This window comes from Sesamum indicum, linkage group LG14 (assembly GCF_000512975.1).
Source record: "Sesamum indicum cultivar Zhongzhi No. 13 linkage group LG14, S_indicum_v1.0, whole genome shotgun sequence".
NCBI classification, from domain to species: Eukaryota; Viridiplantae; Streptophyta; class Magnoliopsida; order Lamiales; family Pedaliaceae; genus Sesamum; species Sesamum indicum.
The window spans coordinates 1,264,578-1,278,619 of NC_026158.1; the positions used below are offsets into that span (position 1 = coordinate 1,264,578).

At 38.4% G+C, this 14,042-nt stretch overlaps 2 protein-coding genes across 2 annotated transcripts; both read left to right on the plus strand.

Annotated features, from left to right (window-relative positions):
* On the plus strand, nt 674–5,554 carry LOC105176766 (polyadenylate-binding protein RBP45-like). Its single transcript, XM_011099670.2, has 7 exons — nt 674–1,083; nt 1,686–2,157; nt 3,748–3,803; nt 3,878–4,008; nt 4,091–4,187; nt 4,272–4,412; nt 5,267–5,554. Exons 1-7 carry the CDS (start codon nt 832–834, stop codon nt 5,267–5,269), a joined length of 1,152 nt encoding a protein of 383 aa, XP_011097972.2. The 5' UTR covers nt 674–831; the 3' UTR covers nt 5,270–5,554.
* On the plus strand, nt 11,020–13,993 carry LOC105176699 (purple acid phosphatase 18). Its single transcript, XM_011099592.2, has 5 exons — nt 11,020–11,154; nt 11,780–12,448; nt 12,826–13,014; nt 13,098–13,186; nt 13,545–13,993. Exons 1-5 carry the CDS (start codon nt 11,020–11,022, stop codon nt 13,762–13,764), a joined length of 1,302 nt encoding a protein of 433 aa, XP_011097894.1. The 3' UTR covers nt 13,765–13,993.

The window sequence follows — 14,042 nt, forward strand, 5'->3', positions numbered from 1 at the left end:
AGTTGATTAGGAGATATTATTGTGTTACGCACTAAATATTATAACAGTAATAATGATTGTGAAATGTCGATGTATTTTAAAAAAGAAAAAAAAGAATATCGAATAATTTAGACTAAATTTTGATCGATGGACTTGAAGTCAGAATTTCAAATTTTTAATGAAAAATCCATTGGAGACGTTTGAATAACTCATATCCCAAATGATTTCAAATCATATTATTTTCATTTAGAATTATATTTTGCGAACTATTGATGATTTTTTTTTGTTCATGTAAACTCGGTTGAAATACTTTCATCAAATTCAAATTCATTTATTCAAACATAACATTAGGCTATATTCAGATGGGTGGATTTGGATTTGAATTTGAGGGAAGAATTTAAAACAAGTATTTTAAATGACTTCGTATCAAAAAAATTTGAGCTTCATTAATATTTAACAAATTATAGTTCAAAACTAAAATGAAAGAATTGAAAGTTTAAATTTGAAATTAGCAAAACATATATTTAAAGGATTTATTTATAAGAATTTAAATTTCATAATTTTATATCTATCAATCAAACAAAGTATATTGAAGCAAATATTAATTTTATATGCCAAGGGCAAATGTTTCTATAGAAGGAAAAAGCGCATAGAAAGGAAACGCGACTTCAGTTAAATACAGCTCTGCAGCACCGACTCATTGTTACCTTTCGTAACGCCACCGGGCTCCTTTTTCTTCCTCTCCTTGTCAAACCCTAGCGAACTAGGGCGCCCAATTCCTTCTCTTTTTTCTTTTCAAATCTTCGTTTTCCTCCCCCGAGTTACCGCATTAGGTCCAAATTCCTGTTCAGAATGATGCAACAACCAGGAGGAATGGCCCGCCCTGAGATGCCGATGGAACAGCAGCAGCCCCCACAGCAACAGCAGTACCCCGCGCACCAGGCTCAGCAGCAACAACAGCAGCACTACGGTGCCGGACCGACGAACGCTGCTTCTGGGGGTGCCGGTGGCGGAGCCGATGAGGTTCGGTCTCTGTGGATTGGTGACCTGCAGTACTGGATGGACGAGAATTACCTCACCTCCTGCTTCTACCACACCGGCGAGGTATTTTTGTGATTCATACAACTTGTACAGATTATTGTATTAATTAACCTCTATCCGTGGTTTTGCTGTTAATTTCTAATTTTTCTTGTAGTTAGGATGTCTTGTACTGAGATAAGAAGTTGTCGTGGTTCTTGCTTCAATTTATGATAAAATGTTGGTTGGATTTTGGTCAAGTTGTTCAAGGAATTCATCCTGCCACTAAGAAGAAAATTGCGCCCCTTTGACTTGAAAAGTTGTGGTTAAGGACTTGAAGCAAATATTTATCGTTTTTACTCTGACTGTATCTGGTTATTCGTTTTATTATTATTTTTTTGAATTTTTTTGGGTGGGGTTGGGCTTGGGGATGCTCTATGGAAATTATTTTTGCTTACACAGTTAGATATATATGAGAAGCTGCCTCTCTTCTGTAGGCAGCATAAGTATGACATCTGATATAACTGTTAACAATAATTTTGAAGGAGATGCTTCTTCATTGGTTCCCGAGTGGGGAAGGGAATTTTTTCTATGGAGCTTAATTTTTCTGTATCACTTAATTAGTTGTATCAGTCTCTTTATGTTGTTGGCTATATAAATAAGCGTGAGTATTTTGCCTGTTGTTTCAGCTTGTGTCTGCAAAGATAATTCGTAACAAGCAAACAGGTCAGTCTGAGGGGTATGGTTTCCTGGAATTCAGGACTCATGCCACTGCTGAAAATATATTGCAAACATACAATGGCGCAATGATGCCCAATGCCGACCAGACCTTCCGGCTGAACTGGGCTTCTCTTGGTGCTGGAGACAAGCGTGCAGATGACTCCCCTGAGCACACAATTTTTGTAGGAGATTTGGCTGGTGATGTTACAGATTACGTCCTGCAGGAGACATTTAAGGCTGTATACCAATCTGTCAAGGGTGCAAAAGTTGTTACAGATAGGGTAACAGGACGTTCCAAGGGTTATGGATTTGTTAAATTTGGGGATGAGAGAGAACAACAGCGGGCGATGACTGAAATGAATGGTGTTCTCTGTTCGACTAGGCCTATGAGGATTGGGCCTGCAGCTAATAAGAAACCTATGACTGCTTCAACTCAGAAAGGTATTAAATGAAGTAATTTTTGGATCCCTTATTTGACATCAACTCTCTAGTTATATCAAGGTTAACATTTTAATTACATAACTAATTTTCTTGTACTTAGTTTTATGGAATGTATTTGTTGTGCATCTGTAGATATTCCCATCCACCACTATAGGAGAGCAGTTAGGTTGATCTTGGTGTGAATGTAAAGTTCTATTACGATCTTACAGTTATACGTACGAAGATCCCTGGGCTTTACTAAGTCTCTTCCTTCTAGTACTTTGCTAGACTTGGGAAAAATATAATTACATAAGACGTAAAAAACTTATAGAACTCATGTTGTCTCAAAGCAGGGAAGAGAGAGGCTCTCATTTACGGGGGCCTGGAACTGATTTCAGCTGAAATGATTTCCCTATAATGCGTGGCCTCCCTTTTAGGTCAGTTGAACTGATTTTATGATAAGCTTTCTTCATTCCTTTGTGGCATTTCTTTTGCTACAGATTTTCTTAGCTTCATAATTTTTTGAAGTACTGGTCAATTAAGTAACCTTTCTTGTGCAAGATTACCTTCATTACCACTGTATTTTGAAGTCATCTATTTCCATGTCTTCCCTTCTTTTTGTTATCGTGTAACTGGCCAATTCCCTTGTACTTCATAAGCTCGTTTGCTGCAACTTTTTTTGTCCCACACCCAACGTCTTGTTTGTGAAGCTGTGAAGATACAACTAATATTCTTTCTTCGATTGTGGCTCTCTTCTTGGTTGGTATACCATGAAGTAAGTAGCAATTTGTCAAATCCCGAATAGAACTTAATTGTCAACATGTCATCAAGGGTGTGCTACTTTCTTCGGTTGCCTTTTTATATGATAACTGCTGAATAATGACGAAGTTTCCTTTTGGACTAATATTGGGTTAGTGCTAATTTGTCGCAACTGTTCTGATTAATTATTTTCAGTGGGAGACTATGAATAGGTTGTTGTACCAAAGAGCTACTGGTACACATACATTTCTTTGAGGCATTGTGATGATTGTTCAAGAATTTTATCTAATTCTTGGTTATGTCTCTGATACGTGTTGAAGTCTTGTTATTGTCTATACTCTACAAATTAGAAAGTTTGGAACTGTAAGTGGATCTAAACTACGTAGATGTTAGTGTTCTCAGCACAGTAGTTGGTCTTGTCTGCTGAGGCATGCTACAAAGCTGCAGCAACTCTACTCCTGAGAACGAGGAGAAATGGAGATAGAAAGGAAAGGAAAAGGGAAGGCCTGGGGGGGGGGGACGCTGCAGCAGCTTTGCAGCACCAGACTTCCAAATCCTATTTTTTTTTACTGGTACAGGCATGGGTTTCTTTAGTTTGAATTAATCAATGTAGCTTGTTTCTGGCCCCTCTCTATTTTCATTTCTCTTCTTCCGAACTGATTGGAGAGTTAGTTTGCGAGGGAAGGAAGATATACTTGGACAATATGTTTAGGACTGGTTAATTCGGTCTGACATGTTCATCTGGTCGTGGCAAGATAGTGCTGCACCTTCTCTTTTCATGGTTTTGTCTTGGCACAGAATATTTTCTATTGTTTTGTGGTTTCCATTTTCACTATTATTTGTCATTTGCAGCTTCATATCAGAATCCGCAAGGAACTCAGGGAGAGAGTGATCCTAATAATACAACAGTGCGTCATTTTTCTTTGTGTTTGTGCCTTTTTTCCTTACTTTGTGGTAGTGACGCCTCACATTGGAAGTGTAGGTATTTGTTGGTGGTCTAGACCCTAATGTAACCGACGACCATTTGAAACAAGTATTTTCTCAGTATGGTGAGGTAGTCCATGTAAAAATACCAGTAGGAAAGCGCTGTGGATTTGTTCAGTTTGCTGACAGGTACATACTAGTTTGTTGGGTGAACTTGAAATTTTCATGGGCGACTTCCTGCTCATAACTTTTTTACAAGTGTTTAATGTAGGTCCTGTGCTGAGCAAGCTTTGTCAAACTTAAACGGTACCTTGTTAGGAGGGCAGAATATTCGACTTTCGTGGGGGCGCAATCCTTCAAACAAGCAGGTTTGGCATCTGCTAAATATTTTCAGACTAACTTCTCCTGCAACCATGAATTGCTTCTTATTTTGCTTTAATTTGGTTGCCCAGTCGGATCAGAACCAGTGGGGTAGTGCATATTATGGCTACACACAAGGGTATGAATCATATGGTGGATATGCTCCACCTCAAGACCCAAACATGTATTATGGAGGCTATCCTGGATATGCGAATTATCAACAGCCACAACAGGTATCATTTTGTCATTGTTTCTTTTGTATAAACCGCATGCAAGTCCAGGTCACTGGACGTTTCAATATTCTCTATTTGGCTCACTCGGTCCTTGTCAGTGGAACTAATTTGCTGAGGACATACCAAGACTAGTTCCACTGAGAAGGGTTGTACATGGAAGACTTGTTTTCTTACTCATGTCAAGAAAGATATTGTCTCATATACTGTATAATTTGTGCCATTGGGTGTTATGCTAAGTTTTATTTAAAACATTTTATGAGCTCAGACATGTTACTACATGTTTTTGGAACTTGAAAATTTGCTAAATCTTATTTAGAATTAAGTTATTAAAATACCTAGATAGAAAGGATCATAGAATTTATAAAATGTTAGCAATGGTTAATTCGTATCTAATTTGAGATTTTTGACGTAACTTTCTTAACTATTAAAAGTAAGTTTGCTGCTACTCATTTGTTTGAAAGAGTTTGTAAACTTAAACATCTTATGTTTTGATCTTATAACCTCTCTTGCTAAAAATTCACTGAACGCCGTCAACTATTATAAGCTTTCACCCAAATGCATCTTCTTAGTTGGGGTTCTCCTAATTGTCAGTTAAACTGAGAATGTCTGGTTGGTTGCTTGGTAATAAAGAACATATCTGCATGGTGTTTTGTATATGCTAGTGTGTTCAACACAAAATTGCTTCTTGGTATAGATTGGATCTTCTGGTTCAGAAATCAAAGAGTTTTCTTTTTGGCCCCCAACACATGTATATATATATATATATATTATTGGCCTCATTAAGTTGGTTGAACAACGCCTCCCTAAAAGTATAGGTGCAGGGGATTATTGACTGAAGTTTCTCGCATTTGCAGTGAAACAGGGAACGCGTACGGAGCTTGACCCCAGCTGAGCTTAGCTGATTATGATATTTGCTTATAGGCCATTGAACATATATATATGTGTAATAATCTCGGGTGCCATGGTACTTACATTCTGTGTTGACTGTTCTGCAATTCAGTTTTGGAGGATTTTGGGTGGTGACTTGCATGTATTATTGGGATAGTAGTTTGCTTCTGTTATGCGATTTGGGTCTTTGTATTTGAACTTCTTGCTTGTCTTAATTTTGAGAACCTGGCCGCTCCTGCAAATTGGGATGACTACCACTTTTTTTAGTGAATCCGTTACGCTCATGAATTTCAATTATCAACAATCAATATATGTTAATTATTAATATCAAGAATGTATAGTTGTTCAATAACTATTATTACAGTTGATTAATATCTATTATCAAAATAGATTTATACCAATGCACATTTGCGGGAACGGAATCCCTGATCATAAGATTATGGGTCTTAGTAAGTTAGGTTTTATTGACAGATAACTTGGAATTTGATTTCAAATTCTTATTATTGTAGTCAACGAACTAAGAATTGCTTGTCAGGCTTTGAAATTACTATTTCTAGAGTTTTAGGCACGTAAATTACTCTCATTTTTAATCTTTCGTTGTCATATTAAAATTTCACGGATTTCCTTTTTTCATTTTTTGTGAGTGTGGGTGAACCACAGTGTAGCGATGTGGGCGTAAAAGAGCATCGTTTTCTTCTTGGGTAAGGAATTATTGTATTCTACTCGACGTTTCTGGCCCTTACAATCATGTCAGAAACATATTTTCTAATACGGAACAACTTTAATTTGAAAGAATCATTTCCAAAAAATTGAAATTCTATTAATATTTTATAAAATATAATTTTAAATAAAAATGAAAGAATTTTTAATACGCAATTATTAAGAATTTAGAACTTCTATCTTTACTGGCACGTCTACTTGGATTTATATTGTATAAAATTTTCAGTACAACTTAATAGGGCGTTAACATTACCGAATGGGACATACTGTGGAAGATTATATACTTATTTCAAATTTATTTGTATCATTCATTAGTCGAACACTCAAAGGACCTAAATCGATCAATTCATGTACAATGAAGATTAAACAATATTCTATAAAAGTCAAGATTGTATTGAAATGTGTGTCGGATTTATCATTCTAATTCTTTCGAAACATCTTAAAATGATGCATTTCTTGTTAATACACTTTTGGTTATAAGGGCCAAAAAATAATCTTTACATGTATAAGACATATAATAAATACATACACTTTACCATATTACTTAACTTCCAACACTATTATGAATACTCAAAATATTATTTTTTTACACCAAGTGATTATTTATCGATTTGACTACATATAACCAATTCTCTCTAACATTTCTCTTTAGGATTAGTTTCACCTGGTGACTTTTGTGCCAATGATAAAATTTTTTAAACGTGCCTTAGTCCAAAATTGCACTCAAATCATTGGCGTCGTTTGTAGGAAAATATTACCCAGCATTGAGAATGCAAATCAGGTCTCGAGCTCTCGATGTTCATGGGGTGAACACCACCCAAGAAGGGAAAGTGAATGGGGCAGGTCAAGCTTCACCTCGTGAGCAATCACCACCTCATGAACAAGCCTCACTTAATGGCGAAGTTATACCATCCCATGAATAAGGCCCACTCAAAGGAGAAGTTATACCACCCCTGAACAAGCCCCACTTCCATCATATGTAGAGTCATCCCCACCAGGTGTTCCACCCCAAGAAGCAATGATGCATCTAATGCAAGAAGCCTTAATGGCTTTTATCCACGATGCATCCACGCGATCGGCTGCACAAGCAATAGCTCAATTTGCAGCTCATTATGCCATGAACCCACCCCCTCATTCTCCTCGTCGAAGTCAAGAACAACCTTCGGCTCCCGAGAAGGAAGAGCAGAGGTAGGAAGATGCGAATAGTAGAGTCTCCCGACCTGAAGTCTCTCAAACGCAAGAGCAAAACTCCCGGCAATCACGACAACCCTCTGCACCCCTATCATCAAGGGTAGTCGAGGATCCTTAATTGTTCCTAGCCATAGCCCCTTCAAGATGTAGCCTTTCTCCCCTGTAATCTTAGCTAAAGCCTTTCCAACAGACATTAAAGTATCTAATCTTTTCGAATACGACAGAACAGGGGACCCACAAGAACACTTGGACAAATTTTATGCTAAAATTGATTGGTATGACTTGAATAATGCCTCCTACTGCAAGGTCTTTCGAACTACGCTCTCCAAGCGTGCTCTGGTGTGGTTCAACTAGTTGCCCGTTGGAACTATCTCCAACTTCAAACAATTAACCCAACGTTTCATGCACCACTTCTCCATGAACAAGAGAATCCCAAAAAAGGCCGCATATTTGTTCACCAAAGAGAAAATGAGTCGTTAAGAGATTACGTTTAGAGGTTTGTGGAGGCAGTGCACGAGGTGCAGCATGTCGACCATGAGTTGTTGGCCAACATTATTCAATAAAGTTCTCTACTAGGAAGATTCAGAGTATCTATAGCCGCAAAACCCCCTGGCCTTTAGAAGACTTGCTAATGCGAACACAGAAATATATTAGAATTGAGGAGTCCAATATTTGAGGCACTTTCCTTGGTGTCAAAAGGGATGGTAAAGAGGAGAAGAAAGAGCCAAGGAATGAAGAACGCAAACACTTAGCTCTGACAGGGTTCAAGCACTAGACCCCTAAATGCTCTTAGGGGTGAAATATTAGTCGTCGCGGAACAACAAGAGTTGATCAATCAGTAGCCGAGAAAGATGAAAGATAATCCCAAGAGGCTCAAATCAGACAAATATTGTTGTTTTCACCGTGACATGAGATATACAACCCAAAAATGCTATCACATGAAGAATGAGATAGAAAAGTTGATTCAACGTGAATACTTGAAAAAATATGTGAACCACGGGCCGAGTGTGCCAACTCCTCAGCATGACGATAATCTTCCCACAACAAGAGTTATCCCATGACCTTAAGAGGATTACCAAGAAGAGACTCCTTCACCACGAAGGAATGACCCTAAGTTCACGTAGTGAGAAAAATTATTTTTTTGGCTATTCACTTATAATAGGAGAAAACTTGAGTAGTAACTTAACAAATCCTTCTCCCCTTTTAATTTCCTCTTGAGGCAACACTCGATGAAAATAAGTCGTAAAAGAACAAAATAACCGAATAAGTGCAATAACTATATTTATAAATACAGAATTTATCGCTTCAGCATACCGAGTGCCCGACAATGTGAGTCTAAATTCATCCCAAATATAAAATATCGAATTACATATCAAAATTTTGACCATATGATTTAGGAGAAAATCATCCCTTGAAACAACATTTGTATAATAAAAAAATTAAAAAAAAAATCAATCAATCAATCAATGCACCACTTGTCCTTCCCCAAGGTGTTGGGGGGCCTTTATCCCCACAAGTAAGAGATGTCAATTCTTCCTCACTCACTTAGAAGCCGAGAAGAGCAAACCCCTATAAAAAAAATATTACACCCCAAGGTGGGATAGAAATAAAAATACTTTCCATCATTGAGAGAGGAAGATAATTCAACAACCGTCGTCTGCTCCACAATGCATGAAAATCCTCTAATGTAACGGGGAGTCTCATTTTTTGAAGATGACGTCGAAATAAAATATGAAAGAATTCTGAATAAAGATCTAAAATAAATGTTATTATTTTGAATAACCTCTATAATAGAGAGTGAGAGTAAAATAACAACAAAAGATACAAGGTTGTAAAAAGGTTGAAATTTTCACTTCCCACCCTTTTAGCTTGGGTTCAAAATCCAACGCACACGACATTATATGCCTCCTCCCAAAGTACATGGGACAACACTGTTGCGCTCGAGTGTTCAAGCCCGCGGTCCACCGCCTTGAGCTCAAAGCACATGCGAGCTCCTTGAGCTCTAGCCTACCACCTCGAGCTAGACGAACTAGCAGCACCTCCTGCTCCACCACCTCCTCGAGTGCTAGCGCTCGAGCCCAACTCATCAAACTCGAGCTCGAGTTCGGAGCACCTTGGTTAAATTCAACGCCTCGAGCTAGTTATGAGTGGCCTTAGGGCCGCATGCGTACTTGCATACTGTGAGTAATTGCGGTCCACCACCATTTCCTCCCCACCGACCAAACAACTTAGGTCACCTTTAACAGTAATATTGGGCCCAAATAGTTGTTCAAACTAAATCACATTAATACTCATTTAGTTACAAGGAAAAAAAGTAACTTTTACATATATAAGACAACAATAAATACATACATCCTACCATACTACATAACTTCCAACACCTATAAATATTCAAAATAGTATTTTTTACACCAAGTGACTATTCATTGTGATGATGATCTAAAAAGAAGAAAGAAACGAAAATGCCTAAAAAGACTTGGCAGGCGGCCTTGGCGGGTGCACCCCAAAAAATAAATTGGCAAAGGAAGGAGACCGAAGACATCCCCTACTCGAACCATGATCAAAGCCCAATAAAACATTCTGCACAAAAGGCCTACGTGGCAGCGAACACCCCACTATGGCGTCCAGTTGGCTTAGGTGTCAGCAACTACTTAGGTATCAAAACCCTAGATTCCTTGACATCTTGGACTCTCTAGCGGTTAGGAGTCCTCGTTGATGAATGGTCCCCCTCAACTCAGAGATAGAGATTCAAAAACATACCTAACAGAAGGTAAAGGCAGATCATGGCTTATCCAAACAACTTTTATCTACTTTTCTCGAAAATTGAGGAAACGTGCAGAGCCTATTGGAAGAGGGTACCACTATAAATACAAGTTTACTCTTCCATATTGAGGACACTTTCGTAGACCTTCCTGACACCTTCATAACACTCTCTAACGTCTCTCACACATTCGTGAGACCCTCTAACGCCTCTCACACCTCTCTCACTTTCTAAACACTTTTTAAGCACTTTATAAACATTCTCTAAGCACTCCAGGAACATATTATCACGTGTTCTTATATTTTTCACCGACTTTATTCATCATATTTTAATTTTAATTATATTTATTTATTTTTTGGTTTTATCGTCAGAGAGCTAACACCTTTTTTACAGGTCCCGTTTCATGATTTGCATTTACCTCGACCCAGACCTTGAACAATTGTCCATATTCACTGAATCCGTACATTTTTTGGACGCATCACATTGATTTGACTATACATAAGGCACTCTCTTTAAAAAATTATCTCTCTAAAACTAATTTTACGTTATGACTTTTGTACCGAAAATAAAATTCCCTTTCAATCCCGTAATCCAAAATCACAACCACATCAAAATAAGGTGAAATATGTGAAATTACGTGCTGACTAGTTTCTATTAACTTTGCAGGTTTAAAAAGATAATAATACATTATAATATCCCATGAAGTTTTTGTTTAAAAAAGTTTGTTTTTGTAGTCAGATAAGACCAAATGTATATTCAAAAAGAGAGTAATGTGTATTAAGGTCCGACAATCAGTGGCGCTTTATAGAAAACGCCCCCAAGCAAAATCAAGACAAATCTAGTATCATCTGTCCCAGATAAACCCTGCCCCCAATCGTAACACCATCTGAATCTGGACGGCAATAATAGTGTATATGTATATCTGCGGGCAGTAGTTGAAGAACAATTCATCATTCCTCCAAACTGTAATGATCTGTATAGAAGTATGAAAAGCTTCTGTTGAAGAGTTATCACTCTAGTCTAGTGAAAAAGATTGCCCAATTCATCATGGAGTTAAAGCTGATTCTGGTGCTGCTGCTCCTACTATTGGCTGTCGGGGCAACGGCTGATTACGTCAGGCCACCGCCGCGCAAGACGCTTTCCTTTCCATGGAGCAAGAAGCCTTCTTCTCTTCCTCAACAGGTGAAATCTGTTTCTACTTAACCTTCAGTTCTATCTCTCTCCTTCTGGGGGATTTGGGGTTGGATTTTCTTGAAATTGGAGTTCGGTTTGTTTGGTTTTTTGGGTTATTGATTGAGATTTGGTTGATTCGTGGTATGTTGATTGTGCGTTGGAGTGTGTATATGATGAGTGGTTTGACCAGAACCTTTAGGTTTGCGTTTGATGTACTCATTGTCTTGTTAAAAGTTTTATTTTGCATAAACTGTAGTCTGATTAGCTTATGTAAGGTTAGGATATAAGCTTAGAAAAGAATTCTCTTGGATAAGTATTGCGCTGAGATTCTTTGATGAATTGTGAAGTGTGCTGGAGCTCCTCGTGGTGTGTTACATCTGATATGTTTTCTTGGTTATATCTTACTTGATTTGCCTTTAGTTATACTCTGTTGTAGTTAACTGGGGACTGGACTGATTACAGTGTCTGATTCTCCAAAAGTACATCAAATTCTGAAAAGTGAATGCCTTGAGAAGTTTCTTGGTTCAAGTTCAATATCAGTTGTTTTTCTGTCAAGACCAAGTGCGTGGATTTTGTTTTTATGGTGTTTATCCTGGAGCGGATCTTTAAACTCCATTGTGCAAATGGCCTGTAGGTTCACATATCCTTGGCAGGGGATAAGCACATGCGGATCATGTGGGTTACTAATGATAAAAATTCTCCTTCCATTGTTGAATATGGAAAATCACCAAATAACTACAGCTTCAGCTCTGAAGGAGAGAGTACCCGTTATAGCTATTTGCTGTACAGCTCTGGAAAGATACACCACGCGGTCATTGGTCCGCTGGAAGACGACACCACGTACTTCTATCGATGTGGGGGAGAAGGTCCTGAGTTTCAGCTCAAAACCCCACCATCTCAGTTCCCAATTACTTTTGCGGTGGCTGGTGATTTAGGTCAGACTGGGTGGACCAAGTCGACCTTGGACCACATAGACCAGTGCAAGTATGATGTTCACATGCTCCCTGGAGACCTGTCATATGCCGATTATATACAGAGAAGGTGGGATACATTCGGGGAGCTGGTGCAGCCGCTTGCAAGTGCAAGACCATGGATGGTGACTCAAGGGAACCATGAGAAGGAGCACATACCATTCTTGGAAGACAGTTTCGTATCATATAATTCAAGATGGAAGATGCCCTATGAAGAGAGCGCATCCAGTTCAAATCTGTATTATTCATTTGAAGTGGCGGGAGTTCACGTGATCATGCTTGGGTCATATACAGATTATGATGAATATTCTGATCAATATGCTTGGCTGAAGGTAAGTTGAGTTTTTATTGTCCTGGATTCCTGTATATAAGCTGATACTCCGAGCTGAATCAACTTCTCTGCTAAATGATTCAGAGAAACATGTAAAGAAGTCCGTGCTTTATACAAATCCATGTATATGGGCTTAGGTGTAACAACTCGAAGCTACCTATAGTATTATGCAACTGATTGATAGCACGCCTTGTCAGAATGTTAGATAATATGAGTAGAGGATGATTATGAGTCTGTCTTTATGTAGATTAGAGTCTTTGGCTAATGGAACTCAGTCATGAAAAGAGTAATAAGACTACTTATGAAACATGATTGTTATAGATGATGACTTGTTTTGTGAATATGTAATTGATTTCTTTATTGAACTTCGATATGTAGGCTGATCTTTCAAAGGTGGACCGCAAAAGGACACCCTGGCTTATTGTCTTATTCCACGTGCCATGGTATAACAGTAATGAGGCTCATCAAGGTGAAGGTGACAACATGAAGACGGCGATGGAACCCTTGCTTTATGCTGCTGGTGTGGACATCGTGTTTGCTGGCCATGTACATGCTTATGAGCGCTCGGTAAGATCACGGAGTGAGGCTTGTTCATTACTCAATTAATCTTTGAGCACTTGATTGACCTATTACCTTGGTTATTGCTACAGAGCCGTGTGTATAATGGTAAATCAGATCCTTGTGGTGCTGTCCACATAACAATTGGCGATGGTGGAAATAGAGAAGGTTTAGCACGCAAGTAAGTCTTTATATTCTTTGTTCTGTATTCATTGTCCACCTTCACCACTACAAAAGTGATTCTGATTTTGAAATGATATGTCCTGTTTTTTGGGGTTTCTGGTGGCGTCATCTTCCTCCTGCCATAACCAATGAAAAAAGAATTGAAGAAAGTGGTGCTTACATTACATACAGTAAATCTACAGAATAATATCCTTCCTAAAAATTCTTACAGAGATTGACTTCTCAGTTTAGCTTAGAAACCTTGCAGTGTCGTTATTCAATTGTTATCTCTGTAATCCCTGTGGGCTATTTATATTGCTTGCCTGCAATAATCCCATATTACCCAACATGAGACCTTTTGGAAAATCAATTCACAGGTACAAGGAGCCGAAGCCTGAATGGTCTGTGTTCCGCGAGGCAAGTTTCGGTCATGGTGAGCTGAAGATAGTGAACTCGACTCATGCATTTTGGAGTTGGCATAGGAACGACGATGATGAACCAGTCAGATCAGATCAATTCTGGATAACCTCACTCTTTGGTTCAAGTTGTTGTGCTGAGAACGGTCCGGAGCTTAGGAAAATGCTCTTGGAGCCTTAGAAGTGCTAGATTTCAAGGCTTCTTGTAAATAGTATCTTAGACAGCTATGTGACCTCATTTATTCTGTCAACTGTTATAAGAGCAGCCCTTCATTGAGCACTAATATCAGAATCCTTCTGTAGTACTTGTTGAGAAAATCTATGTATGTGTAACTGTTTGCAGACGGAAATTGTTTGTAATTGTGGACAAGAACTTGCTATATATGTTGATTTGGTCATGCAATATTGTAGAGAGGAAGCAGTTCTACTTTCAAGCCCATGATATTAAATTCAAAATGA